This window comes from Mycteria americana, chromosome 4 (assembly GCF_035582795.1).
Source record: "Mycteria americana isolate JAX WOST 10 ecotype Jacksonville Zoo and Gardens chromosome 4, USCA_MyAme_1.0, whole genome shotgun sequence".
In the NCBI taxonomy this organism is placed as follows: domain Eukaryota; kingdom Metazoa; phylum Chordata; class Aves; order Ciconiiformes; family Ciconiidae; genus Mycteria; species Mycteria americana.
Window position 1 is genome coordinate 85,420,915 of NC_134368.1, and position 26,174 is coordinate 85,447,088.

Consider the following 26,174-nt stretch of genomic DNA (forward strand, 5'->3'; position numbering starts at 1 on the left):
CTCCCTTCGCCTCTCCCCTCCGTTCCGCCGGGCCGAGCAGCCCCGGCCCCGGCCCTTCCCCTCAGGGTTCCCGCCGCCCGCCCCGCCCCGCCCCGCCCCGCCCCGCCGCGCTCGGGAGGGCCCCGCCCCCCGCAGCCTCCCGCCCGCCAGGCCACGCCCCCTCGCCTCAGGCCGTGCGCCCCGTCCGCTTTGGCCCCTGCCGCTGCCCGTAGGCCGTGTGACGCGCCGCGGCCCCGCGCCCTCTCATTGGCCGATTCAATAGTCGCGGGCTACTTGAACGGCGAGAGCGGCGCCGCGGCGCGAGACTCGGCGGCCGCCGGCACGAGTCGCGCCCATCCCCCGCCCGGCGGCGACCCCCGCCCCGGCCGTCCCTGTCCCCCGGCCTCCCGCGGCGCCACCACCCGCGGCCGCGACCATGTTGGCGGGGCAGGAGAACCAGGAGAACGTCCCCCCCGGCGGCAAAGCGCCGCCGCCCGCCGCCGGCACCCGCGTGGCGCTGGGGCTGCTGCGGGGCGCCCAGCAGCGGCCCGGACTCCCGCCGCAGGTGAGGGGGGGGGGGCGGCGGGCCCGGGGCAGCGCGGGAGGAGTTGTGGGGGGGGGGGGCGCCATCTTGGGGCGGCGGGAGCTGTCAGCGGCGGCTGTCAGCGGCGGGGCCGGGCCGGGCTCTCGGCGGCGCTGACGGGCCGCTCTCCCCACAGGCGGCGCGGAGCGGCGGTGAGGGCCATGGCGCGGCAGCGGGGCGGCCGGTCGGCGGGCAGCAGGCCTTCACCATCCATGTGGACGAGCCGGATGGGGAGCAGCGGCGGCGGGGCGGCTCGGCGACCCAGAAGGAGGAGGCGACGCTGGGGCTGCGTGCGGCCGTCTGCGCCTTGGGGGAGCGGCGGCCCCTGGCGCCCCTGGGCAACGCCATGGAGCTGAGCTTCGGTACGTGGCACCGCCCGCGGTGCTCCGGCAGCCCCCGGGTACCCCTGCCCAGGGCTCGGCTGGTGTCCCGCCGGCCCGGCCGCACGCCCGCTGGGAGGGCAGCGCTGCCCCGGGCTCTGGGTGCGCTCTCCTGGGCCCCGACCCACCCGCTCCCTCCGCAGCGGCCCCGGGCAGCGCCCGAGGCTGCAGGGCCCTTCCCGCGGGAAGCGCGGAGGTGAGCAGGGTCGTGCCCAGGTGTTACCTAGGGAACGATTTCCAGAGCAAACCGGAGGGGGACTGTAGATCCTGAAGCTGTGTGGGATGTAAGACTGGTTTGGTTCGATTCCGAAGATACCTTTTCAGTTGCTGAAACCGATTTGGTGCCTTTGAGCTTGCCACTTGGATACAACAGCTTTTCAATCCGGCTGAGCTATCTATTAGTTGAGCCTCTATGCTTCTATCCCCTGCTCTTTGTAGGTAGTTTGACACTTTTAACCTTAACTATTGGTACCTCACAACAGAAACCAGATTACAGACAAGAGCGGCCCTTAAAGCCTCACCCTTTCCTACCGCCACAGGGTTAGAAGGGGACTTTACTCATGCAGATCCTGAGACTTTTCTCCCAGGTAATACCCTGTGTTGGTGCAAGTGTTTTGAGCTCTTCCCAGTACGTGAGAAAAAGTACTATTTTATGTGAGAAAAAATAAAAGTATGTGAGAAAAAATACTAAGTACTCCCAGTACGTGAGAAAAGGAGGCTCAGGGGAGACCTTATCACTCTACAACTACCTGAACAGAGGTTGTAGAGAGGTGGGGGTCGGTCTCTTCTCCCAAGTAACAAGCGATAGGACAAGAGGAAACGGCCTCAAGTTGCACCAGGGCAGGTTTAGACTGGATATTAGGAAATTTTACTGCACTGAAAGGGTTATCAAGCATTGGAACAGGCTGCCCAGGGAAGTGGGCAGATGAGTCCCCATCCCTGGAGGTATTTAAAAGATGTGTAGATGAGGTGCTTAGGGACATGGTTTAGTGGTGGATGTGGCAGTGTTAGGTTTATGGTTGGACTTGGTGATCTTAAACGTCTTTTCCAACCTAAACGATTCTATGAAATAGGAGCTGTCAGATCCATCTTCTGTAACACATGCATGAATATCTGAGGGCTGATTTCATCATTGTCCACTTCTGCAGTCTACAAAAAGCTCTGGTACTCCAGGCCTGTTTTAAGCTGCAATAGCTTAGCTTACAGGATTCACATCTGGGTAACAAGGTAACACAGGACGCACTGAGCACTACATAATTGCAAAAGAGTTTTCCATCCCTTTATTCTTAGGGGGAAGAAGAGAAAGGGGAACAGGAATCTTCCCTGCTGCAGTAACATTTTGGCTTCCCTAGAGCCTCCTCAACTCCCAGTCTAGTCGAGTGATAGTCTGCTCTCTCTGCCTGCCTAGGAGGCAAGAGACCCAGCAGCCCTGGAGAGCCACCATCGACAGACTACAGAATAGGGTAGCTCCCTGTGCTGCGAGGGAGTGGTCTGATGGTGCCCATTTTAACACGACTATTATCTTCTGCTTAGATTCTCCAAGTATTATGGATATTTCAATAACCTCAGAAGCAGAAGAGAAAAAACCAAACGTTAATAACGTGCCAGACTATATCAGCGATATCCATACGTACCTTAGGGAAATGGAGGTGAGCTGCCGTCTCTTTTCTTGTTTGCATACAGCTTATGGGGGAGAAATTCGGGGTTGAAAAATGCATCTAAACGTTAGTTACTGCGACAGTGACTAAATTAAAGCTTGCTAGAAATGGAGAAATAAGATGCTGAGTCCGCTGCTGTGAACACAAGACTGGTTTCTTGTGATAAAGTTGATTGTGCTATGCACTGAACAGAAGCTGGAAAGCAACACTATGGAAATATAACTTACTGATCCTAGACTTACCATTGTTTACTTCTGATCTGTTTAAACTGTGGTAAATGGAACTTAAACAGTTGCTTCCCTACCGGCACTTAGTCCAAACTCAATGTCATCTGTCATCTAAACCTACAGGTGAAATGCAAGCCTAAAATGGGTTACATGAAGAAGCAACCTGATATCACAAACAACATGCGGGCTATTCTTGTGGACTGGCTGGTGGAAGTTGGAGAAGAATACAAATTACAGAATGAAACCCTGCACTTAGCTGTAAATTACATTGATAGGTTTCTTTCTTCAATGTCTGTTTTGAGAGGAAAACTTCAGCTTGTGGGTACTGCAGCTATGCTGCTTGCATCGTAAGTGAAATTGCTTAATTTAACATTCCACCGTCTGGTCTCATACAGATGGAAGACTTGTGGCTATCACATTTCTGTTGCCTATTGCTGGACTGACTTGGGAGGCTTCCTACTAGAAGAAAAATCAGGAGTTAATCCACTTAAAAGCTGGGCAGTTTGTACGAAACTCTGCAAGCAAGGTTCTAGGCTCTCTTTGTACAGATTGCCCCAATGTGAGGATTCATTATTTCAAGCTGCAGCAGCAGAAGGCTTCTAAACAGTATTTGAGGGAATATGCACAAGGCATGTGAAAAGAAAGTTTTGCTTGCACCAATTATTAGTTTAGTGGGTTCTTCTGGAGTTTCAGTAACTCTAAGTCCCAAATTGCTTAGTGCTAAAATATCAGGCTGTTGTAGCTCTGTAATTTCAAATTCTGCTGATTCAAGCACTACTGAACCAAGTGCAGCAAACTTGTTTGGTAACAGTGCCCAGCTACGTCACAAGTCAGAATTTAAGTTAGCATGCTGGCTTTCCTTAAATGTTGCTAGTTATCTGGTTTTCTAGTACTAAATTATTTGCTCATAACTATTTCTCCTGGCAGAAAGTTTGAAGAAATCTACCCTCCTGAAGTAGCAGAGTTTGTCTACATCACAGACGACACCTATACCAAGAAGCAGGTTCTAAGGATGGAGCACTTAATTTTGAAGGTTTTGTCGTTTGACTTGGCAGCTCCAACAATCAACCAGTTCCTCACTCAGTATTTCCTACATCAGCAGACAAATGCTAAAGTGGAGAGCCTATCGATGGTAAGTAAGAATTACTAGCTCGGCCCGTGTAACTAGAGGGTTCTATTACTATTAATGCACTTTACAAGCTCTGTTTCCTAGTCCCAGTAGAAAAGCAAAGAAATACTAAAGGATTCTTCAGTCCAGGCTTCCCTGCCTCCTCCTATTTTTAAATGCATAGCCTCTCTGGGAGAGTTCTGGAGAGTGCATACGTTATGCCGCGTGCTCCTCCAAAAGTGGTGCCGCACCACTGGAAACTAATGCTCCTGTTGCCTCTTACTGTTTGAGATAGTCCATTCCTATCACAGGCTGGCACTTGGCCTGGCTCAAGCACGCATGCTTAGTCAGAGCAGGCAGAGATTGATGAACTTTAATTTGGGGTTTGTTTCACTGCTAGATGTTTCCCTCTTATCTAAAACTGCCACACCTACCCACCCACTTGGGCTAAAAAGGACTTCTGTTTTGGTTTTCCCCTCAAGAAGCAGTGAGCTCTAAATCCAGAGGCCAATTTCTAAAGCAGAGCACAGATAACGTTTCAGCTACAGTTACATTAAATCCTAACTGTATAGCAGTTACCCGAGCTCCTAAATAGAAGCCTTTGTCTCATTGTGCACAGGTCAGACCCGACTACACTCTTCCCTCTAGATCTTATATACCTCTAAAAATAAAATGTGGTGTTGAAAAAGCATGCGTTGGGACTACTGTTTGACAGTAGCTAACAGTATATGCTAAAAGACAAAGTGGAAACTAGCAAAAGCTGTTCCTCCAACTGATGGCAGGACTGGAAGCTTAAATTAGGGTTTTAGTGCAACTGTTAAATGCTCTTCTACTTCCTTTTGGAAGCAGATGATTCCTTTTCTCTTGTTTCCCTTGCAGTACCTTGGAGAGCTGAGTCTCATTGATGCTGATCCTTACCTGAAATACTTGCCATCAGTTATTGCTGCTGCAGCATTTCATCTAGCAGGCTATACGATCACTGGACAAACTTGGGTATGTAGCACTAAAACTTGAGCCTTCCTGCACCTTTATTCATGTTTAATGTATTTGTACGCTGTTCTGAATGCTGGGGCCTCGGCTGCAGGAATCGCAGCCCCTCCACACTCCTAGGCTGTTAATTAGGGATTATTGCTCCCTATGGTATGTGAAAAATGGCGGGGGGATAAGACACCTTTTCTTGGGAGGAGCTGGCATCTACTGATGCAGTCCGTTCTGGTGATCCTCCTCAAAGCTGTTAGCAGCTTCCTTGTGATGAGGAAGTGGGCGGTAAAGCCTAAGCACTGGAGGCAAGGAGTACTTGTTTAGAATATGGTAGTTTTCAGGATTACTGTAAATTTACATGAACTGCTAAAATCTGAGCAGTGAGTGTTAAACTACTTTGTGCTTGAGAAAACGACACTCTGCCAAGCTACTAGAAGAGAGTTTCAACAGGAAGCTAAAAACTCCACCAGTGGTCATCAGCGTAAGCAAACAGAAACGTTGAAATGTCCCTCTTTTCCTTTTTCCCTCAGCCCGAATCCCTGTGCAAAATAACAGGCTACACCCTCGAAGACATCAAGCCTTGCCTCATGGACCTACACAAGACCTACCTCAAAGCAGCAGAGCACACGCAACAGTCCATAAGGGAAAAGTACAAGAGTACAAAGTGAGTATCTGTAGAAACGTACGATAAGCCCGTATGTTACGCCTGAGTTGTCCTAGCACCTAACTGCTTAACGGCGTGGGGGAGTGGGGTGTATCTTGAGTCTTCAGTCAGACTCAACTGACCAAATCTACTTCTTAAGTGAAATTGGTGACAAGACTTCCCGGGTTTTTGCACAGTGTTTTGTTGAGCAGTACTTCCTGTTCACCACCAGGCCTGCTATCACTACCTGAACTGTCAGGTAGCAACTGGAGGAATCGTCTTGACGTTCCTACAGTCGGTAGGCAGGAGATGGTACCTAATGCTCCTAAAAATCTGTGTCGGCATGGCAGCTGACAATCCCCCAAATGTTTTCTGCCTTGTGAGGAATGTGCTTCGCTGCAGTATGTATGCTGTTCTTTACAGCAGAGAGCACTTGGGCAAGATGACATCCTGCGTCTTTTTTTCCCCTCTCTAGGTACCATGGAGTATCGCTTATTGACCCACCAGAGACACTAAACTTATTGTAATAATCAAGAGACTGATCTTTTAAAAGAAGATGTATATTACAAGAAAATGATGTACAGTTTTAAACATGGTTCAAAATTCTAGATGTGATCACTCGGAATATTAATGCAGGTTTTGATGAGCATAATTATGAAGTTAGTTTTACGTGGTTTTAATGTAAATCTTTTGTACGTGCAATCTTGTTAAAATATTTAGCTGGGTTTTTATAAAAAAAACGTTCTCTTCAAGCACGGAATTAACCATGCAGACCAACTGAAGTCTGAAACTGCTTCTAATTATAGACTAAACATTAATTTTAGCAGTGCATTATTATAGTAGGGCTTTTTCTCCTTCCAAGTAAGAATGACTTGGACTCCACAGCAGTATTTGTAGCAGTTTTATACCATCTAGTTTAAACTGAGACTTAGTATAGATCCAAAATGTGGCTTAATGGCTATAATACTGGAAAAAACTATATTGCTATGAGGAGAACACCTCGCTGGAATTGACTCGTGAGGCTCTTTAGGATGTGCCAGTTACTGGAAGCCTTGATTGCTATGTAATGTATTGCCAGATCTCCATCAGGTTAAAGGCTGAACGCTCTGCTACAGGGGCTGCACGGCTAAAACTAGTATACCAGTTCATACTTCTCTCTTCCAGTACGTAGAAAATGGTCTTGCTATAGGTATTTTCTAGTCAAAGTGTAAAACTGATACTAATTTAAACCCATGGAGTTCCCACTGATGTGTCAGCTGTCCCGAAAGCCCATTGACATCTACTAAAAAAATGATAGTCATCAGTGTGCTTACCTAGTACCTCTTTAGGGGCGGTGGAGGGATTAAACTGCAGGAGGGTGAACTGCTGCTCTGTGCCCTCGAGAGGAGGGAACGTCTTCTGGCGTGGATGGGCTATGTGCAGAATGGTACGAATTCTGTACATCCCTCTTGCTTGGAAAGGATTCCTCTGCGGCATGCAGCAAAAACGTAGACCAACCCGTCTTATGTTTCCTTAGTTCTAGAACTGTTACACGAGCGAACTAGCACATAATCGGCATTAGATCAAGCGGACATTTACCTTCAGCCTGTGTAAACGGAGTGATGCTGCCCTGTACCTGCTGTTCTTTGCATGTAAAGCAGTGAGTGCATGGAAGTGGGTTTAATTAATTAAGCCATTTCCAGGTTGGCCAATAAACAAGTTTTACATCTGACGTTAGTGGTCTTGCCAATACCTTAAAACCACTGAGGGGTAGTACTACCGTCTTAAACTGGCATTCATTTCTAAAGCTTTTTGGCAAGGGCTGCCCTGTGAAACCTGTGCCACTTCAAGTTGAAATTGACTCAACACTGTCTGGTTATCTGGACACCCAGCAGGTAGCAGCAGAAATTCTTCACAGATGTCGAACAGCTGTTACGGTGTGGGCTATTTAAAACAAATTTTTAAAAAATCATCAGCCCTCTGTCAAGCCGACAAGCACGCATTATAGTGAGGCAATTCAGATGTCTCGACTCTGTAACTAAAAACTCGCTGTTCTGCCCCACCCCTGCTCTGCAGTCTGAGCCCTCTGTGAACCAACTCAGTTACAAAACTGATCGAGTCAAGTGGTGGTGGCTTATCCAGTCAAGACAAAAGGCTGCCTTTTTTGGCCACTTGGACCTTTTTAAGATGCACTTTGACTTTTATACATGCTCAATGAAGAACTGTATTTCATTGATCTACCATGTTCTCCAATAGCCTTTACTTAGCTTAATTTCAGTAGGTTGCCACTGAAAAGCTAAAACTAGTCGGTGAAAAAAACGCACGGTATATCATGTCTGGGGCTTAGTATTGGAAATGCGCTAACCTTGCGGGAGAGGGAGTTTGTATATACAGGAAGACACTTGCCGCAGTTGTGACGTCAGTTTGTGACCTTGGAAGGGCGACTCAAAATGCTGACTGGCAATTATTCCTTGAAGACAATAGAGCACAGCGCTCTTCCTGAGAAACGGGGCTCTGCCTTCCCCTTCTTTTTTGTGCCGTATGCTGGAAACTTTCCAAGACCACTGAGAAATATAAACATTGGAAGAGGAGTAATTTAAAGGAAGCTTATGAATTTTCCCTAGAAAAGAGCAAGTAGCAGTACTGAAGTGAAAGGACTACAGTGGCTTATAGTATTAATTTACTGCTTAATGAAATATCTCCTTGCTCTGTTTTCAAGGGAAGTTGTTCTGTTACTGTTCCCATAGCACAGAGAAAAACTCCCTTGCTTCCTGAGCTTTACTTTCAACATACCACTATGACTTCCTCTACAGCCTAAAAAATGCTTCAGTCGGGCTGGCATCTCTGCCCAGTATGACCATGTTCCTCCTTCCTCACTGACAGCTCTTGCTGCTGCAGTAAGTACCATCTTTTTCCATCTTCTCATTTTCTGAAGTTAATACGGGACAATTCCAGCTTTGAAGGAAAATATCCCAGACAAAACTGTACTACTGTTTTGCCTATCCAGTTTAACTTCTCCTAGTCCTTTCAAAATAAAGTCTCTGAGGAATGTAGGGTATGAGATGTTATGTGTGAGGAAGAGAGAAACAGCAGTGCAAAGAATGCTGTTCTTTTTCCTGAAGAAGTTTAAGGTCTTGTGGTACTGCAGAAGTAAGAAGAAACTGGATCTTCACTCATTCTTGTACTCCTGACAGTGACACTGAGAGACTGACACTAAGAAAACTGGTTTAGCTCCTGGAGGGATGGGGCTTTCTGTGTTTGTCCTTTTCTGAAAGAGCACAACTTTATTAAAACTGTGGTTGGCTGGGAGCAATTTTTTTTTAAATATTCTAAACCTGATCTGGGACATGTTATATCTGCAACAGTAACTTCGCTCCTGTTTGTATTTCATGAAATACTGAGGTCACATGTAAAATAGTCCTACTTTGCTCTTGTAAATATGTGCATGTTTCCAATTTGACTTGGTTTTCAAACAAAGGGGCTAGGTCAGGTATGTTGGAAACCTCCTCATCTCTTCGCTTTGCCCGATTCTAAATTCAGTGCATAATTCTTTGAATATCGTTCAAGAAGCATTCCTGTCTGTTGCATGTAATATTTAATTAAACTTTTCTAAGAAACTCCATTGCTGACGTACAAGTTGTTGCTTCTCTATGACGGTTTTGCAGAAGTTCTATGCTATTTTGTTAAGCACATGCATTTATTTTTATACAAAGCAGTTTCAGTGAAAGGCAAGATTTGGAGTGAGATGGGCAAGAAGGTCTTCGTCACAACACACCATTTCCCCCTGTGAAGAACATTCCAAGGTATGAAAGACTTCCCAGGTGTGGTAACAGCTACCTTACTTAAAAGCAGCTCTTCCTGGCATTAAACTTGACCCATAATTCCCTTTACCACCTGAACTCTGCCGACACACAGCTCACTTCAGTAATGGCAGAGGCTGTTCTGTTAAGAGAACTCTGCATCTTACCTCTGCAATTCAAGTTGTGTAACTTGAGTCAGTTCAAGTTGAACCAGGGAGGTTACTGCTGCAGCTGGATACTAACCACAGAATTTCATTTACATGCAAAATTGTTTTATTTAAAGCTGTGTACAATACTTTTATAAAATATACATAAAAGCAGGACCAGATATGGGGTGGGAGGAAATAAAATTATCTACAAAAATAAGTTCAGTAATGACAGACCAAATTATTATACAGCATTTCTGAAGGAGGGATGATGGCTTTAATAAGCAGCTCTCTTCTTTTTTCTCCTTTTGTTAAATGCTTTCTTACTTGTATTTCCTTGCTTCGTGTTGGTCTGTGTTCTGTGAGCGAACAACATTTGTATCAAAGAAATAGTTTTGTTTCGAAAGAACACAGAGGCTGATCATCCATAACAGGGCAACCACCCACCACGCTCAGTGCAAGGTTCAAATGTAGTTTCTAGAAAGCGTACTACACGTGACAACGAGGGTTTCCATGGCTAGTGCAGGGACACAGCAATAAATCTCACTTCTTGGAGAGAAAAACTTAAGTTTAGCTGTAGCATAGCACGTAGAATCAATGCAGCATCTCTAAGGAGCAGCTGATTCAAACCCACTTTTATGCTCTCGCTCCCTTTGGAACGAAGATTAGTCAAATATCTAGCACCGTTTCAGACAGCTGCAGATCAGCCAGGATGACTGGTCTCCTAGGACAAAAGCAAACTAGCCTAGATTTAAAATTCCTCATTCTCAGCTATCTATGTAGTCCCCTTGATCAACTGAGATGTTTCTTGGCCTTGCCAAAATCTTGTGCTGCCTGACAATACTCCCTATAAACTCCTTTCCCCTCCTAATTTCACATAATGGTTACCTTGTTTTCTTTGGTAGTTCCTGTGGTTCCAGAATGACAACTTCCTCTTCTTCACTGTCGGACAGTACAATAGGTTCATCTAAACAACGAACCACAAACTGGTGATCAGTTTTGTATGAACAACTTCTGTAACTAATAACCACAGCATTTTTAAAGAAACATTCAGAGTGGCTAGTGCTTAATTTGGAGCCCTCCATATACTACAGAAATCAAGTTTTCTTTTGAACAAAACGGAAGTGACCAGGTGAAGTGAAAGTAGCAAACGGGTGTAACTCTCAAGCGGAAAGTGGCTACGATGGTTCTCCTTTCTTGCTAAGGACTTCTTTCACGTTTTAATTCTAGACTGTTAATAAAGTGATATAATAAGCGTATCTGATATCAAGGTAAATAAATACTTACCCTTCTTAGTTTCCCTCATTGTACTTGTATCCTCAGTTTCCATTTTCTGACATTCAAAAGCAGTAGCCTCACTTTCACCTTCCTCTTCCACTGCTTCTTCCCTCTCAGATTCTTCAAGGTCTCCCCAGGAGTTCTCTATTCCTTCCCCAATTTGGGCTGTCCCAGGAGTGTGCAATATTGGTTTGGCAAAACTGAAGTAGTTAAGAAAAATCTTGGTGTTTGCTGGTAAACAAACTTGTATGGTAAACAAAACAAACTTTGCTGGTAAACTTTGTTTTCTGAGAGCAAACTGGTTGTTTTTTAAGTTGTATCTTTTCCCCCCAGGGCAGAACATCCTTAAAGGGGAGTTGAGAGAGAGTACTTCTCCAGTTACTGTAACAATGCATCACTTCAGACCTCAGGTTTGCGCTTTATGCTAGGAATTAAGTTACCTGAAAGCAGTTAGAACCAAAACCAGTATGATGTTAAATGTTTCCTCTGAAGGCTATAAGGCTACCTAAGCCATGAGGAATCTTGGATGTCCGTTTAGCTTCTAGTAGTGCTAGTGCAGGGGATGGGAAGCCTGGTTTCCCCCTGAATAATACAACAGAAAAGATACACATCTGAAGGAGGCTCAGCTTTAGTGATGATTTCTTCTGCTTGCTCTTCCACGTTGTTAGTATCAACAGCAGCGCTTTCCATCTTGAAGGCAGTGATCTTTTGATTCGGTATAGATTCTGCAAAGCCGAACTTCCCACCTTCTTTCCTAGTCATTCAGTGACAGACATTATTTCAGGATGTTTCACACTTAAAAATGCTTTCTCTTTTCAAGGTCAAATATACAAATACTTGCTATGTAAAACAAATACAAGTGAAAACAATTTGCTGTTCAAACTACAGGTTGACATGACTTCTTATACGTTTCTTAAAAATACTCATTTCCCTTCCTTCCCAAAACACTCACCTAACTTTCTGGTCGTTCTCCAAGGCTTTTTGAATTAGTTCTGTTATTTCTGCAACCTTAACAGCTGTTATTTTACTGCATCTCAGAACCTGTTTGTTATACATACAACAACAGTTTACGATCATGAAAGCAAGACGTTTTTAACTGAAACTGTAGAACATCATAGGAGTCACAAACACTTAAAATAAAAATACGGCATCTTAGTATGAGGGACTGGATACACTACGAGTTGATGCAAAAGGTTAATACAACAGCCTCTAGCTATTCGTGAGCGTGCAGTCTGAATTAATTTAGAGACTCCCTCAGCCAAATCACAGGGATAAAAAAGATGCATATCTGACCAAACAATATGCCTTTTCTACATCTCCTCTTCAGTATGATACACAGTACTATGCTCTTCCACTAGGACTAAAAATACGTAATCTTTTCCAATTAAATCAGACAGGTAATTGATTTCTTAGCTTCCAAATGTCAAGGATATTTCAATATCAAGATTACAGCACAGGAACTAGTTTATATACGAGAGAAAGACTGGTCAAGGCAAAGATTTACCTGATCCTTTACTAGCATAATCCCTCCACTGGACTGGATGGTACAAATTTCACGATGTTTATTCATGGCAATTACAAGGAGGCCATCCATTACACATTCCTCACGTTCACTTGGATCCACCAATAAATAGGTCCTAGAATCAAGTTTTTAAATATAAAGCAAGACTAAAATTTTGAGGTGAGTTACTACCCTTAAAACAATTAAACAAAGGAACTGGTTACGTATCAGTAATTATGGGTATGCTCCCCCCTGAAAGTTTTTCTATGTCATCTGTGGAAAGCTGCTGGTTAGTTACACTGGGCAGGACACATAAGTATCTCCCCACAGCACCTCACTTCAGATAAAGTGTTTTAAGAAATCGGCTTGTCAATGTAAATATTTTTAGGACTCTTCTATGTTTAAAATCAATTCTGCACAATTGACAATAAGCTGTTTCTGTCAAAAGACTTAAAAATCTTACCCTTGCTGGAAGAAGGCAAAACTGACACAAATAGGCATGTGGTGGATACTCAGGGGGACAGGATCACGTTCCTCGGGAGTGTACTTTGAAAAGAATTGGCCCAGAAGACAATTATTTACAGAACACATTTAATTTTAAAATTACATACGGTACAAAGATATTTAAGGAAATAAAAAACGAAGAAAAAAAGGCTAACAAATGTTTAGTCGCCTAAATATTAAAAAACTCTTTTTACTCTTCTCATGCAATTCTTACTGTTTATTACCTACATAGGTAAATACGGCACATTCATCAGCCTTATGCTTGATTTGGGCAAAATACTGTAAAATACTTTTCTTTTACAATTAATATTCCCATAAACTGAGGTTGATAAAATTCTGTATTCAGCAGGCTTCCTTACTACCCTTTCACATATTGAATAGCAACACATCTGTCCTAAAACTTACTATCTTGGAGTTTATCTGCTTGCACAAACATTTAATTCTCCCTTTTAGACAGAAAGAGCTACTTGCGATGCCACAACATTTACTGTGATCTGGTACAACTTACCACAGTTACTTCCTCTCCTTGCACAGATACATCTGGTCTGCGAAAATGACACAGAGCGACAATTCCTGCTATGCTAGCAGCATCAATAATGTTACCGTCATGATTTAACAGGTGCAGGTCCAGACGAATTTGCCAGACCTGAGAAAAAGCACACAAACCTGCTGGGTAATTTGTGACGTAATTCTACAGAAGTTACTGTTTTTCAAAACAATTTCATTTTTTGAACCATAAAAAGAAACAGCATATATTCTTCAGGTCTTTGCTTAAGAAGATGAAAGATCTCGATGTATTCCAAGATACACAGTGCGCTAGATTTAAGCCCTGGTTAATTACGACAAAATACATAACATTTAAGTACAATTTAAACTTCGTTCTGCAGAGAAATATTCAAGCGTGCAGAGTCCCAACTACTTCAGAAAGCCTACGTAGATATGTAAGTTAAAAATACTTGTAAAGTCAGATGCGTGGATCCTTGCATTAACCTAAAATCAGAACTTCTGGTTTCCAAAACAAGACAGAGGACACCTCAAAAACAGACTATATGTACCCTTTAGTTTAAACCCACTTGAAATTAGTAGTTTTTCATACCTTTTCACCAGCAACAACACAGAGAGATTCGGTATCTATACATTTGGAATTTCTCAGGCATCGTTCTATTAGTCTGTTCAGTTTCACCAATAACTCAGATTGCCTGTTAAAACAAAGTTAACCCAAATGGAATATGATTATGCTCTATACTTACATGTATCAAAACAGTGGCTCTTATGTCATCCTTGTTTAGTCTTTTTAAGAAAGCTACCTACCTGCCAGGCTCAAAACCAGGTGCAGCCATCGGTGAGAGCTCAAGATTAAAGAAAAGTATACCTTCTGTAGGCCGATTTGGCTTGGGGGGAACAAGTTCACACGAGACTTGTGCAAGAACCCTGCAAAGGCAAATAAACCATTAAGTCATGGAATTTAGCAGAAAAACACTCCTACCGCTAGGAACAAAATATATACTTTGAAAAAGCATGTGTTTAGGCTTTTAGTTTGTATTTTTTGCTCCGACAGTTTCTCATTCAATGCCCATCATACATATTTAAACCCTGGGCAACAATTGAGACAATCAAATGTAGAAATTAGAACATTCTCCTGTCTTTTAGGACTAAAAATAAGACTTAAACACATGAGAATATCTAACTAAATGTTTATCTAAGTGCATATATTCTGCTTTTCCACATACAAAAGAGGTCCATTTGATTTGCGGAAGAATGCAAAATGTAATGCAAGATCGCTGAGCAAAGGGATGAAAAATTAATCATTTTGTATATCATAAATTATTTACAATCTACAATCAAACGGAACCCCCATCCCTTCCCTTCCCTTCCCACTTCTCCTCTATGCTCCTATCCTGGAATCGCTACGACTTTTAGGCGTCAGTTCTCAAAATCTGTTTACTGCGATCTCAGCAGGCTTTCGGACGCCTATCATTCAACGCTCCACGCTCCGTTTGCTTCCGCAGGTTTAGAAACGTAACGCTTTAAAGCGAGAGCGACAGCGGCCCCTGCAAGGCTCTCCTCAGGCCGCGAAGCGCAGCGCCGCCTGCCCGCAGCCGAGAGGCCGCGGCGCCGGCCGAGCCCCCGCTCCCACCTGGTTTTCCCCAGCTCCACGATGCAGCAGCCGTAGTCGGCGCCGAAGGAGACGCGCACGTTCCGGTAGTCATAGCACTGCCGCCCGTCCAGGCGCTGCCGGCCCACAGACACACACACAGACACACACCGGGTTAATGCGCCATCCCGGGGAGGGCGGGGGGGGGGGGGGGGGGCGGCTCTGGCCTACCGCGGGGCGGCGGCAGGGGAGAGCCGCGCTAGCCCTCCCCGCGGCGGGGAAGGCGACAGGGAAGGGGACGGGGAAGCGGAGGCCGGCGCCGCACCTTCCTCTCCTCGATGGCGCGCAGGAGGAAGCGCCGCTCGCAGTTGGAGAGCGGCGTCGCCTTCATGGCGGGCCCTGAAACGCGGCGCGCGGGGGAGGCGGCGGCGGCGGCGCAGACGTCATCACCGCGCGGCGGCCGCGGGGCGGTGGGTGCCAGCGCGCAGGCGCAGAGCTCCCGCCGCCGTTCCCGCCCACAGGCAGTTCACCTCAGAGCGGGCGCTGGTGTTGCTGCCTGCCCGGCCGTGAGGGGAGGCTGTTCCCAGGGGAGTCCGAACCATCGGTCATCGCCCGTTACAGCCCGCGAAATGATGGGCGCAAGAGCCTGCTTCGCCGCAGGCGCAGCTGTAGCCGCGGCTCGGAGGTCCGCTGCCCAGAGCGGGGCCTGGGACGGGGCTGTTGCAGTAACCGCCCTATCGCGGCTCTTGGCGCGTCTTCAGCGGCCGAAGAGAGAGAGACCGTGTGGGCTTGTGCCAAAGTGCCGGTCGTCGGGGAAACCGTCTGGAATTAAAAAAACGCGTCCCGGGCATTTCGAGTGGTTAACGCTGTTGCAGTGTCCAGTCTTCAAGATGTGCATGCTCCTGCAGCCCCTTGAAAACAGCTGAGCTGGTAGCGCAAGCGAGGCAGTTAGTGTTGTAGACGAAAATACAGCAAAAGCTTCAAATTTGTCAGGAGGACATCCTTTCCTGTTGTTCTGAAGTGTTGCCTGTAAGTAAAAACTCAAGGCCTTTACAAGTGGCTTTTATGCTTAGTTTGAGTCAAAACGAGAAAATCGATTCCTGCCATCTTCCCACCAAGGTTAAACCTCAGGCACTCTGACTTTTCTCACACAAAATTGTTGAAATACCTCAGTTATACTGTCTTTTTAAACCTTGTAAACACACTGAAGTTCTAGTGCAAACTAAAAAGTGAGTCACATTCCAGAAACTTCAAGTTTGTGCGAGTGAGGACAAATGCTGTCTGATTTTTTCCATGCTGGTTTTATATTTTCAGATTAGGATAAATGAATATCATCACAAATATTCAGTGTAAAAGAATAGTGATGAGATTAAAAAAAGACCACCTTTCCGTAGGGACAAAAATAAGCAAATAGTTTTCCTAAATGGCACTGCGTGTGAAGCAACAATAAGGAACGAAATGATCTAACACTTGCAACTTTTTCTCTAGCTACGAATATGATAACATTTGGCGTAAGGTTCTCTCTCATCACAGCTATATGGTTGACTGGGTATTTTACTTGAAGTTTAACTGGCAGTCTTTAAGTAGAAATTCTGTCTGGTTTTGCTTTTTTATTGTTTAAATTCAGTGATAATATTCATTAGTGGAGGCTTGGTGTTCAGTTCTGGCTGCTTTGCAATCACTGAGAAAAAATGCTTCCATTGGGACCAAGTTTGCTCCCTGTTAGCAGCCCTAAGTCCTGCTGTGCTTTGGTTGGTGCAGCTTTTTACATGAAAAGTAAAGGTTAGGTACTAATGACTTGCAATCACTTAAGATTTTATAAGGAGGAAATTATTTTCTAAGCACTGATTTTAATCACAGAGCTAATTTCTGAGTTACGTGCAGTTGGGTAAACTGTTAAACAGTGTTTCTAAATCACAGAAAACAAGTGTATTTTTAATTGTTTCATTTATTATTAGCAAACAGATATGTAAAATAAAGCTTGGGAAAAAATTGTGGAAATATTTTGGCAAATATGTAAGTTGAATAACAAAAAAGGCAGACTTCTGAAAGAAGTGGGATGTAACCATAAGCTTTGCATTTTGAATGTCTAACTTTAAGTTAGACATTCAAAGTACATTACTGTAAATCCTTTCCTATCACACTGATATATTTAATTTGTTGTACTGAAGTCTGTATGTTGCTTTCAGAGAAACGCACTACAAATTTCAGACACTTCAGTTGCATTGAAGAAGTATTACAGTTTTTTGCATATTCAAGTAAACCCAAGCTAAAGCCATAAATTACCAGTTTGAATACTTTTTCTTACATCTTTTGTGTGCTGTCATTTTGTAGTTGTCTGCATACTTATTAGGAGCCCATTTTCACCCATGTTGTAAGTCACAGCATTTGCAGGAAGCAGGATTGTGAAATTTTTCTGTCATTTTACAATATAAAGAGAGATCTGGAATCTTTTTACATCTCAAGGAACAGAATTTGCTTGGTAAACACAGTCCTGCTAGGTTGCCTTTTCAGTAGATATTGGGATGATTAAAGTCTCCAGTGAGGAACTTAAGCTGTTAGTTCAATGCTGCAAAGTTGTTGTGCTTTATTTAAATGTGATATCTCATTCCTCAGAATTTGAGTCCTGTGTGTATTCAAAGTACTGATGTTAGTGGTAGGAGTGGTATTAAGTATTTTATCTGGCACACACAGCTCAAATGGCTGAATAGAAATGAACTAGATTATTTCCTTGCTGCTGTTTGTTTCTAAATTCAGATGAAAGGGCCATCCAAGAAACCCACAAAATCGGTGAGGTTGCATAGGTTTCACTAGACACCCGATCTGGCAGGCAGCCAGATTATTAGCGGTGATGATATGCAACATGGAGAGATCCCTGTTTGAATTGCAGAATCTTGATTCAGTTTGGAAAGCTGACAGCTTACAAGCAGGAGAAAATGTCTCTGTGGAACATTTCATATGAAAGGTGGTGGAATGTAGTGCCTTACTATGCCATTTTGTCAGCTTACCGGGAGTTGTAATGCACGCTGAAAACATTACCATCTTTTTTTTGCCTTGAAAAACCAAATGTTTATTGAATAGCAGGCAAAGACCATACAGGCATGGTAAGGCTAAATTTGCACCCAGGGAAGTCTTTCTCAGAAGTTGTATCTTGCTTGATTACAATGCTAGGGACATGACATAAGCAATTATCTTCAATGAATAGTGTCCACCTCTGTTGCAGTAACCCACGTTAAATCCAACTTATCTTACTATTTATTTCCACCTTTTTCTCTGGTTTTCTTTTGGGGGAAAAAGTACAACTCACTGGATAAGCGGATAAGCATAATGTTGGCAATCGCTATCATGAATAAATTAGCAATTATCTTAAAAGGTGAGTGAGACCATCTACTTTTTTTGGAAGAAATGAACTCTGAAGACCCAACCTTTGTTTTTGCATCTTTGATTCACAAGAATTTCAGGATAGTTTCTTCTTATTTGCATTGGTTTAAAGGAGCATAGGCTCGTAGCCTAATTGCTTACTGTCAGCTCCATTTGGAATCACTGGTATTTGTGCTTGAAGTGAGGAAACTGGAACATTAGTATTTGTATTAAGTTTCGTCATAGTGGACAAGCAATTTAATGTAAGCATTTTTTGGCTTAACTTGATTCTGATAGCTTCTACAGAAGAATTCATGGGGTTGAATTTCTCACTTAAATGGGGCATTCTGCACCTGAGTAATACAGCAGTTCAGATATTGATCAGAAAAGGGCTTCCCTGAGTAGCTTACCTTTCACTGTGCTATTTAGTCAGCATTTTGCTCATCTTGGTGATGATAAATTAATCCATTTTACTTGGTTCTCATTCAGTAGCATGGTTTTGTTATGTTTTCATTTCCAGGCTTTGCAAGAGAATGGTAAGACATAAAATCACTTTGATACTCTTCAAAAAAATGTTTATATTGCCTTCCACTTGAGAAAGAGAATTGAAATCTGGAAATAGATGTATTACTCAACAAATCATTCGTATAGGTTAAAATGTACTAATCTTGCAGGCTATATAGACAGTGGAATTTTTACTGTGAGTGGTTGCTCAATAGAGCAGTCAAAATGAAAACTAGTTTTGTGAAACACGGCAGTCATTTTCATTTCAAAATGAAACAATTTTTCATTAAACTCTTCAGTTACTATCAAAAACCTTGGAAGGGTTTGTATCGCTTGGTGGAGCCTTCTGAACTATGTTACTCTCCATCAATTGCAAAAATGTCAACTTGGGCTCATGCTGAGATTTGCAGTTGGGGCTAGAGTGGGAAAAGTTCCTGTCCCAGCTCTCCTGGTGAACCATCACGTGCCTCGATCTGTCAGGCTGGTGGCAACGCGCCCTTTGGCATCACTCCTCTTGACAGAAGCGAGAGACTGAGTGTTTGGGCTGGTGAGGAGTTGCAGTCTTGTTGCTTGGGAAATCACAGCAATAGCTTTTTTGCAGAAGTTTTGTAACAACTTCAATGAAGTAGTATTTTCAAAGGAGTCACATTTTTGACACTAAACCAGAACATTCAACAGTGTTGTCAGTCATTTGCATTAGGTTTTCTTGCACTAATACATGTTCTGGCAGAAGCATTTCCAGGCGTGCTAATTATACCTCTGCTGTTGGGAGGCAGGTATGGTGGATTTTTGCTTCTGATGCTGGTCCTGTTCAAGATTAGTACACAGAGAAGTTGATGGTGAACTTCAGGAGGAGCTGGATGTGATTCCAGGGGAACCAAGTCATGTGTGTGGGCTGGAAATCAGATAACTCCTTTGATTCATGCCATCTTCTTTGCACAGAGTCTACTTTGCAGATTTTGTGCATGCACATGTGCTAGGAAGGGTAAAGAATTTCATGCACAGATTAAGGAGGCATAAAATCACAGCACTGGAAATCTGAAGCAGGCTACATGGAAAATAAGGTCAACACAATAGGTTAATGAAATAGAAGTTGAGCAATTGCTACATTTCTGTATGGTGAAAGGCAGAGTTACAATTGTAATCAAGTAATAGAAATACTCTGAGTGTTTGAAACCAGAAAGAAAAGGAATGAGTGTTTTACACTGCAGAGTGACTAAATGAGTGAATAAATCACAGGCACTTAGGCTAAAGCAGGAATTGTCAGAAAGAAGAGCCTAATGATCTATTGTGCCCACATAGAAGCGTTTCTTCGTTTGAGATGAACGCTCTGTAGGCTGAATGCTTGAATTGGATTATCTTACCGAACTGAGCCATGAGGGAAAATCACATTTGAGGGCTGAAGAAAGAAACAAACTGCATCAGAATCTCAGCATCTTGACAGCAAGCTTCCAGCAAACGTGTTTTATGGCCTAATAAAAATAAATAAAAAATTGATCTTCTCTTTTCATGGTAGTCTTAACTGTAATGTGCCTTTGCTGGTTAGCTGCAAGTCCTGCTGTCCAGTGCCTTTACACATGTATGCACAACATGATATATATGGTATTTCAGTTTATAAGATTATTTGGAAAGAAAAGCTCTGCATAGAGGTAATAATATAATTTATAATTTGTTTTTATGAGAGTCTCTGAGGCTTTGAAACAGATACAGTTCCACGTGGGTGGGAGGATAGGTAATCACAGCAAGCAATGCAGCCGGCAGAAATAAAGCATGAACAGTACAGCTTGCATACCAGCTTTATGCAGTGAGCTGCGGGGTATTCTGGCCCTGATCCAGAGAAGCACTTAAACAAGCTTTTTATCTGAAGCACAGCCGTAAGCGCATTTGTCCCTTACTTATCAGAATGAAGGTGTCACAGCTTGCATGGCTAAAATTTAGGAAAGTAGTTGCCTCATGCATATGCTAAAGTAATTTTATTCCAAAAAAGGGACCTGGAACTGTCAGCAAATCATCCAAATACCAGCTTAAAGCAAGTTGGTAATAACTTCTGCTTCATCTACTCGCTGGATGTTTGTTTGATCATCTCTCATAGGCTAGATTTCTGAGTAAGCCCCAAAATATTCTTACTGTTTCCACCCAGACTTAGCCTTCATATAATCTCCAGGGGCTTATTATTCTTGTGAAAGGAGTTTTTTTGCACCAAGGAGTCCCACCAAAAGTTCTGATCCTGTAGACAGTGCTGCATTCGGCACTTCCCAGCTCTCAGCAGTCCTTTTGGGAAAGTGGGAAGTATTCACAAGGCTGGATTCTAGACAAGCAACTAAGTTGGGGGAAAAGAAATTACACCCCTTCTTTTTTTGCTGCTGCTGCTGCCTGTTTCGCTCTGTAGTCTTCCAAAGAGCTACTGAAATGGCTGAAGTGCTGTCCTGCCACCGTGTGAGTGCAATTAATTAATCTGCAGCTTTGAGTCTCGGCACAATAGCTAAATACTGAGAGGTCTGCTGTCTCCACATCCTGCAATTTCTCTGTCTCCAGGCAAACTGCGTTCATGATTTTTATTGATTCAAGTGAAAACAGTTGCAGAGTTAAGTGTCATGTTAAGCCAAAATTGTTACAGCTAGAGTTGAAGGCTCTGAACATACAAAACCAATGACCGGACTAAGATTTTAGTGTTGTTTAAGATTTTCAAACCTTTTAGAAGCATCTTCAAATTCTCTTAAAAAGTAACATGTTCATGTTAAAGTGGAAACTATAGTTTGCTTTCATGTAGAGTAGGCAAAAGAAATAAAAATTGTTGTAAAAAAAAAACGCAAAAAGGCACTTTCTCATATCCTGGTCTTAAATATTACTCAGGAGACAGGTTAAATACTGGCTTGATACAAGAACTCAGGAGTGTGAAACTGAAGTGATTTTCAAATATCAATTTGGAAACTTGTTTTTTTTCTATTGGAAAAGAAGACAGAAAATGTTTACTGATACCCGTACGTGTGATCTCATCCCACATATTGATACTGCTACAACACAGAGGAAATGCAGAGTAGTGAAAAAGCTTATAGGCCGCATCTGATCCGTAAGAGATGATAGCACATTTAATAAAATTGGGGGATAATTTTCTCTTTTGAAACCTGGAGTATTTTGAATAATTCCATTCAGTGTAGTGCCACCCTTCTCACAGTCCACAGTTCTATTAGTCTTGAATGCCAGATCACACTGCTGCTGGTCTGCTGGTGGAAGAAGTATCTACAGAGCGCTTGGATAACGTGATCTGGATTTCTGCTGCTTATGAATTGAATCTGCCCAGCTTTGCAGCTCTGACAAACCAGTATCATCCCCATTCCCAGATTCCCCAAAGTGCCATCGTGACTCAGTGATGAATGAATACGCATGTTTGGTTACAAACGTGCGAGGAAAATCTGACTGTGCACACGCAGCATTGCCAGCTGTAACCATGTTAGAACAGCGGGTCTTGATGCAATTACAGGAAAGGTGGTATCAGTCCCAGGATAAGTGGGATAAATAATAAATGATCGAGTTAAACCATTAAATCAGAACAGCTCTTTTCAATTATTTCTTCTGCTTATTCAGCTTCCAAGTATTTGTTACAAACCAGAAATTAATCTTGACTGCCTGGTTACTTGAAACGCTGAAAGTCATAATCTTTTCCAAGCACGTCTTTTTGTTGTTCTAGATGGACGACCTCTTTTGAGACTAATAAATCTTGATACTAAAATGTTTCTTTTAAATCAGGAGATACATTTTAGAAAATTTATGCATATGCCTCTTCCGAGTAATTCTGTTGCCATTGTTCTGTAGAGCCTTACTGCTTCTTTGTATGAGGAGTAAGGATTGGGGAGGAATTTTAGCTTTCCTGCTTGTTTAGGTTGTGTCTTCTACTTTCCTTTACAGACTATATGAAACAGTCTGCATTATTTAGTTCTAGGATTGATTCAGTTTCAATAGTAAACATTTCAATAGTAATAGAAGATGAACTATTTATCTTCCATACAGCTTTAAGAAATTTCAGAATTCTGTTTTGGTCATAAAACCCACAAACAACCCCCCAAACAATGTATTTATTTGTTGATTCAACTGATTTTAAATATGATTTCATATTTACAATTGTATCTTAAAACACAGTCATTATTAAAGGTTAAAAGCATGGTTTAGAAGTACCTGCTGTCGTGTACAACAGCTACTCACAAGGCATTGTATCACCAGCGTCTCTCGCACAAGAGCAGACTGTCTCTCATGGAGCTTCTGATCGATATTCTGTGCGTATCAAGTGCAAGTGTTAATCTTGCCATATTTCCCAAAGATCCTAATTCTCAATTCCTCGTGAATCAGTGCTGCTAAGAAAACTTGTGTTTTGAGTCGTTCAATTCCTCACTAATAATACAAGTGAAATGGGAAAGTGCCAATTATTGTGCCTGAGAGAATAGACCCGGGATGTGTGAGCGCTGGAGAATGATGGATGCTGACCTTTCCTTCTTGCGCCAGACATTGTTTTTTCCAGTATCGATGAAGATGTCAGAATGAAGTTTTGCTACTTCAAGAAAAGGTGAATGATCATTTTCCCAGATTGCTTCAAATTGTTTATTGAGCATTATTATGAAGTATTATTCTAGGGCTCCTATAAGGATAGAAGATTCGGTGTAAAATGGTAACTCAATATGTAGTTATCTCCTTAGCTCAAACTTACCGTGATGCTATACTTACGTTAAGAATTTGGGAGGCTTTATGAAGTAGAATTTATGCATTTTGGGGATGTATTTCTTCAGGAAGTAACACACTTTCTATGGCCCTGACAAAATCTGCAATATATGCAGCAGTGCTTATGTTCACTCTGTGAAATTTCGTTTCCAATGCTTATAAATCTGTGGAGGCATTGGGGATGTGACCTGAGCCGAGAGGAATCATGTGGGCAAGCAGCCAGATGGTACCCAAAAAGTGCAAGTAGGGTTTTCCCTGAGGATAGCGACAAGCTGACATCCCTCCACTCCCTTCACCCCATCTGCTCTCCTGCAGCCTCAGTGCACCAGTGGTCTTTGGGGAGCATGGAGAAGTAGAGGGAGATGTGATGCAAAATACGTCTGATTTTTTTTTCCGATTGGTGCCGCTGTCCCAAGGAGGGCAGTGAGCCACCGCTGCAATTGCGCTCCTCAGTAACCTGTCTTTTAAGTCTGGAGGCTCATGCATTGAGCAGAGCGTTTCCAAAAGTGGGTGCGGGAGCCACCGGGTCATGCCAGATCTAACCCCAGTGTGTCCCTTGGCTCTAAGGGCGGTGGCTCTGTTACCTGACCGACAGCCAGATGTTAGCGATGCAGTACAACAAAGGGCATCTGGTATTTTTAAAGTATGTTTTTTCATCACCTTCAAAGCAAAAGTCATGGCGGCTCCATCACAATTATTTTGTTCACCAAGCCAGAGTCAAGTGCCCGAAAATCTGCATAACTTTTCTATTCCCATGGCAATATCTGACAAGTGTTTTTGCTCCTGGCCAAGGGGATGGCTCTCAAACATCTTCAAGGAGAGAGACATTTTCTGATACCGACGAAGTTCGGAGCCGGTTGGCCTGTGCTGGTGGACACGTGTGAAATGCGGGGTGGGGAGGCAGGAAGGATGGATGCTGCCTGCGGTACCGCTATGAGGGCATTTCAGTGTGGAGGGGAGGCTCAGTTTCGAAGCGAGCCACCCCAGCGAGCTTCTCTTGGTGGCGACGGGTGGTCTCGGAGCATCGTTGCTGTAACAAGGGACGTGTGCCCAAGGAGCACGGCCAGCGCGCCCCAGCTCGGACCACGGGTCCAGAAGTCGCAGCCGCTGAGGCGGACGCGGGGCGGCCACGGTGCCCGCTGCACCCACCGCCCCGGTGCCCTCCTGTGCCCGGTGCTGCCCCGTCCTGCCCTACCCGGGCAGGGAGGTGCCGCAGAGGCGGGGGCTGAAGGCAGGACTGGCTCCGCGGGCGCCCGGCCGCAGCCCCTCCGCCCGGTGCCCCTCTCCGCCCGCCGTCCGCCCTGCCGCAGGGGAGGAGGCTCCGGGCGGCCAGAGGAGCGGCGGCTCGGTCGCCACCGGCACCGACATCGGCACCGGGCGGTTCGCGGGGAGCCGAGCCGTGCCGAGCCGCGGGCGGCATGGAGTGGGAGCTCAACCTGCTCCTCTACCTGGCGCTCTTCCTGCTGCTGCTGCTGTTGCTGCTGCTGCTGCTCTGCCTGCTCCTCCGGCAGCTGCGGGGATCGGCGGGCAGCGCCCCCGGTGCCCCCCCGCGCCGCCGCCCGCCGCCGCGGCAGCCCTGGGGTGCGTGCCGGGAGCTGTGAGCCGCCCGTCGCCGCCGCCTCGGGCCGCCCCGCAGGTGAGTCCGCCGCTTCTCCAGGCGGCGGGAGGCAGGGAGGGACGGGGAGCCGCTCCCGGGGACCGCGGCCGGTTCACCGCGTCCCCGGCAAGGCACCGGCCGGGCGCGCTCCGCGGCTCCTGCTCTGCCCGCTCCCCCCCCTGAAGCGCTCCGCCCGCCCGCCCGCCCGCTGGTCCCCCGCTCTCTCCGGAGGGGCTACGTTTGCAACGCGAAATTCAGGGGAAATTTGAAGGTGAGCTCGCCCTGCAGCTTTTACTCTGTAGCAAAGTATTAGAAAACTCCCCTCGGGGCCTCTTTGCGGAACAGGTTATGTTGGCTTTACTTTGGCGTATGGAGATCTGAATTTGACCCCATTAGAGCATTTTTAAATTTAGCGTTTTCCAGCGCAGAAGAAGACACTCACCTTTTTAAACGACTTTTTTTCACTTTAACCACGTCTAACCCAGTTTTTCTCCTTTTATTCCACAGGAGTTATTCCCTCATATGACTAAAATGCTAAGTAGGCTTCACTCCCCGTAGGTGGGGACAGACCTGGCAACATCCCACGGCTGACCGCTCCCCATCCCTAATGTCCCCAGGGACCGCTTTGGCCCCAGCACAGCAGCTGCTGTTCCCCAGGTGCTGCCTGGGGCTGGTGCCCACGTGGTGCGGCCAGGGAGCCCTGGGGCACGGTCCACCCTCCCGCCGGCTGCCCCCACCCTGTGCTGGGCATCAGGGGGCATGGAGGAAGCCACTCGGCCACTGGGCCTTTAGGAAACTCGTGCTTGGAGCAGACCTTTGGTTGCCCTCTCACAGCACCATTTTTGATAGCTCTCTTGTACCATAGTGGCTTTCAGAGAGAGAGCTCAAGCAAGTGTGAGTTCTGTGGTTGTGTGTGACCTGCGCCCTGACACAAGTTTTGATCCAGTCATTTATTTACGAGAGCCTCTCACCGTTCCCGCGTTTATCAGTACAAAAATCTGAGAGGAGGATTTGGGAATGACTTTTGATGGCTGGAGTGGCTCCTAGATACCTGCTGGGTCTGTGAGGCAAAGGGAAACTGCTTGGTGATGCGCTACGTTAGGCTTGAGGTTACTGAGCCATCGGGGTGGCAACTGGCAGA

At 44.9% G+C, this 26,174-nt stretch overlaps 2 protein-coding genes across 3 annotated transcripts; one reads left to right on the forward strand and one right to left on the reverse strand.

Moving 5' to 3' along the window:
* Positions 1-236: 236 nt before the first annotated feature.
* Positions 237-7,270, forward strand: CCNA2 (cyclin A2). Its single transcript, XM_075501150.1, has 8 exons — positions 237-544; positions 699-924; positions 2,476-2,591; positions 2,951-3,174; positions 3,755-3,959; positions 4,815-4,928; positions 5,447-5,580; positions 6,035-7,270. The coding sequence occupies exons 1-8, from the start codon at positions 416-418 to the stop codon at positions 6,084-6,086; spliced, it is 1,200 nt and encodes a 399-aa protein (XP_075357265.1). The 5' UTR covers positions 237-415; the 3' UTR covers positions 6,087-7,270.
* A 2,312-nt stretch (positions 7,271-9,582) lies between these two features.
* Positions 9,583-15,351, reverse strand: EXOSC9 (exosome component 9). Of its 2 annotated transcripts, XM_075501148.1 has the most exons (12): positions 15,188-15,351; positions 14,905-14,999; positions 14,079-14,198; positions 13,864-13,966; positions 13,276-13,413; positions 12,727-12,809; positions 12,267-12,399; positions 11,715-11,803; positions 11,370-11,516; positions 10,772-10,962; positions 10,373-10,451; positions 9,583-9,843 (listed from the first exon to the last, which is right to left on the reverse strand). In XM_075501148.1, exons 1-12 carry the CDS (start codon positions 15,251-15,253, stop codon positions 9,762-9,764), a joined length of 1,326 nt encoding a protein of 441 aa, XP_075357263.1. In that variant the 5' UTR covers positions 15,254-15,351; the 3' UTR covers positions 9,583-9,761. The 2 variants fall into 2 exon arrangements, with proteins under 2 accessions (XP_075357263.1, XP_075357264.1); XM_075501149.1 differs by lacking the exon at positions 14,905-14,999 and having other exon boundaries at positions 9,584-9,843; positions 15,188-15,335.
* Positions 15,352-26,174: the final 10,823 nt, after the last annotated feature.